Source organism: Cucurbita maxima, unplaced genomic scaffold (genome assembly GCF_002738345.1).
Source record: "Cucurbita maxima cultivar Rimu unplaced genomic scaffold, Cmax_1.0 Cma_Scf00017, whole genome shotgun sequence".
Taxonomy (NCBI): Eukaryota; Viridiplantae; Streptophyta; class Magnoliopsida; order Cucurbitales; family Cucurbitaceae; genus Cucurbita; species Cucurbita maxima.
The window spans coordinates 1,117,406-1,120,473 of record NW_019272033.1 but is presented as its reverse complement, the minus strand read 5'-3'; the positions used below and the strand labels follow the sequence as shown (position 1 = coordinate 1,120,473).

General features: G+C 45.3%; 1 protein-coding gene across 1 annotated transcript in view; it reads right to left on the bottom strand.

The window, feature by feature from the left end:
- Positions 1–373: 373 nt before the first annotated feature.
- LOC111492326 (adagio protein 1-like) overlaps positions 374–3,068 on the bottom strand; it is a 12,209-nt gene continuing 9,514 nt past the window's right edge. Inside the window, exon 2 of the mRNA XM_023141627.1 lies at positions 374–2,219. Within this exon, the coding sequence (XP_022997395.1) occupies positions 611–2,219 (1,609 nt within the window). The 3' untranslated portion in view covers positions 374–610. The remainder of the gene's footprint in view (positions 2,220–3,068) is intronic.

Genomic DNA, 3,068 nt, shown 5'->3' with positions numbered 1-3,068 from the left:
GGGGGGGGGGGGGGGGGGGGGGGGTGGTGGTGTTTTGCATGGACGCCTTTTTCCTTCTTCCTTCAGTGGCTGAAGGAACTGAACCAGCAGTGGTTGCTTGTGTATTTCACATCTTGGTTGTTCCAATCCTGGGCAGAAAGTTATTACAGACAGACATGGACTCACTCCCTCTTTGCTTCTTCCAATTCCAAATCCAAATCCTTCTACTATAGAATCTGAATCATTAGAGACCAAAATATTCTTATGATACTAAGAGTATGCACTTATATATAGATACCTATCCCTCTATCAACATAATCTAACCCCTAATATGGAAGAAAACATTCTTGCTAAAACTCACACCCAACGCAAGAATCGGTATTGGCGTCACTCGTTTCAAACTGAATTTTAAAGTTTTATTCTGAGTCAGAACAGTTCCATACAAGAATAATATGATGCTCTTTTGGAACAAACATATCTAATACAGAGAGTCCTGACCAGACCAGACCAGACCAGACCAGACCAACAACATTTCTCCCAACACATCAATCAATCTCACCATAATCTTGCAATCCATGGCTCTCTTTCTCTCTCTCTCTCTCAACTGTTCTTTGTTTCTTCCCTCTTCAAATCAGATGAGAGAACTGGCCAATGATAGTTCATGAAGCTCACTTAGCATCCACTCCTCTCCAGTTTGACCTCCCAGGACTATTGCCCTCGTTCCCCCTACGACACACGTGCTGTGTCCCCATGCAAACCTTGGAGGCCGTCCAGGTACTTTCAATATCCTCCATGTTGGTTTCTCTTCTGTTGGATCAAGGAGGTAAAGCTGTGATGCAGAGTGAAGACCCGCCACTGAGCCACCAAATATCAGTATTCTGCCACCTGGGAGACTCACAGCGACATGGTCCAGTCTAGGCGGAGGTGCTACCCCTCCTGGGTTTCCAGCACCCGGCACTCCGCTTCCAGCTACACATCTCCAACATGGCTCCTCCTCACTTAAATCCATTGTAAAGACATCACTTGATCGAAACCGTAACGGTCCACTTTTCGCTAAACCTCCAAACATCAAAATCTTCCGGCCACCATATACAGATAATGTGTGCCCCAACCGAGAGGGAGGAGTCCAAGTTACAGGTATCTCCCTCCATATGGGTTTCTCCATTGAGAGATCGAGCAGAAAAGTATCACTCAGAAGTACTCCAGAATCTGCACAACCACCAGAGACTATCAACTTGGTGCCGTCAAGAGTGCAGGAGCTATGCCATGATCTTGGAAGCGGAGGAGCCAATCCAGATATTTCACGCCAGGTTGGAGGATTCGCATCCAAATCCAACACGAAAACGTCATTAAGCAAGCCCTGTCTACCACAACCGCCAAAGACGACTAAATGAGAACCATTTACACAAGAAAGAGTATGACCCCATCTACCAGGAGGTGGAGAACTAACTTGAACATGCTGCCACTCTGGTTTACTAGAATTTAAATCCAGTACAAAGGTATCATTCATCGGTTGCATATTAACACCCTCCCCACCAAATAATACAACTCTATTACCAACTGCACAAGCACTGAAGTTGCAACGTGAGGGTTCGACAGATCCCCCTACGGTCAGCTTCCTCCAGGCAGCATCTTCGAGAGTTGTCAATTCTCTGGCTAACCGGCCCCAGCCAAGAGTTTTTGCACCAGGCACAGTCTCTAGTACACGTGTTGTTTCACTACCCCAGGCATTTTGGCAGACCATTCTCCAGAGATCCTCGTTTTTCGTCAGCTCATAAAACCGCCTACAAACAGATCCTACTGACGCTATATCTCTGGGCGTCAACCGTGAGAGTATTTTCAACGATATCACCTCTTCACTCAATTGGAGAATACCACATACACCACGACAAATATTTCGGTCCCCAACAGATGTAAAGCGAAAAGATGAAAGGCCAGAATGGAACTTATCAGACGATTTTGCTAACTCCTTCGTTGTAGAACTGGTCACAGGTCCCAAATCAATATCGGCTTCAGTGAAGAACTGGATACCAATAACATGGGTTACTGTTTCATCATCTCCATAGATAGGTGTTAACCTCAATTTATTCATCAATGGGGTACCATCTTTCCTAAAGTTCAACAATTCGCCTTGAAATTCAGTGCCATCCTCTAGACATCTTCTGATTTCTGAAACCACTGAAGAGTCAACCAGTGGGTGCCTTCTTTTTGCAAATGGACCTCTACATTGCAAGAACCGACTGCAAGAACATCCCAACTGTGTTAGTAAGCAAGTATCACGTATTAAGTATATATGAATAGAAAGATCAACATGGAGTGTAACGATAAGCTAGGGTAATCCTGCACTGGCAGATAGAGAGAAAGTGTACACGTGCATTAGAAAACCGAAGCATCATAACATTAGTGAAATCATATAATTCCAATCATATTAGGTCGGGCATTAGGCGTCCAAGTGTTCTGAAATCTTACATACAGAATCGAGATCTTTGAAAGTTCATAGAGAAAAATCTCTACATAAGTTATATGTAGATACATCAGATCAAATCGTCAAGTATACTGAAAAATAATGTTACTTATACAAAGCAGGCCATAATTCAGTTAGTGACAATACTGTTAATTTAAGATACATACAATGTCAGAATTGAGATTGTGAAGAAATATTTGAGTACCCATCTTATTGAACACCCTATGAAGCAAAGATAAAAAAACTCATCCTCAGTTATTAGTTTATACTGAAAGATTTCCATTTAGTACGGTATCAAAAACTAAGTAGAAGAATAACTAATGTATCCTTCTAGCAACGGAAGGTATCGGTCACTCAAACCAAAGGTTGAATTTGTGTTGCTCATGATTGATCGCCCTAAAAGCATACAGCTAGAAAACATTATTGGTTATACTCAGGTGTTTGAATAGTTTACTAAACATATTATAACTTCTTCCATTCCCCCCCCCCCCCCCCCCCCCCCCCCCCCCCCCCCCCCCCCCCCCCCCCCCCCCCCCCCCCCCCCCCCCCCCCCCCCCCCCCCCCCCCCCCCCCCCCCCCCCCCCCCCCCCCCCCCCCCCCCCCCCCCCCCCCCCCCCCCCCCCCC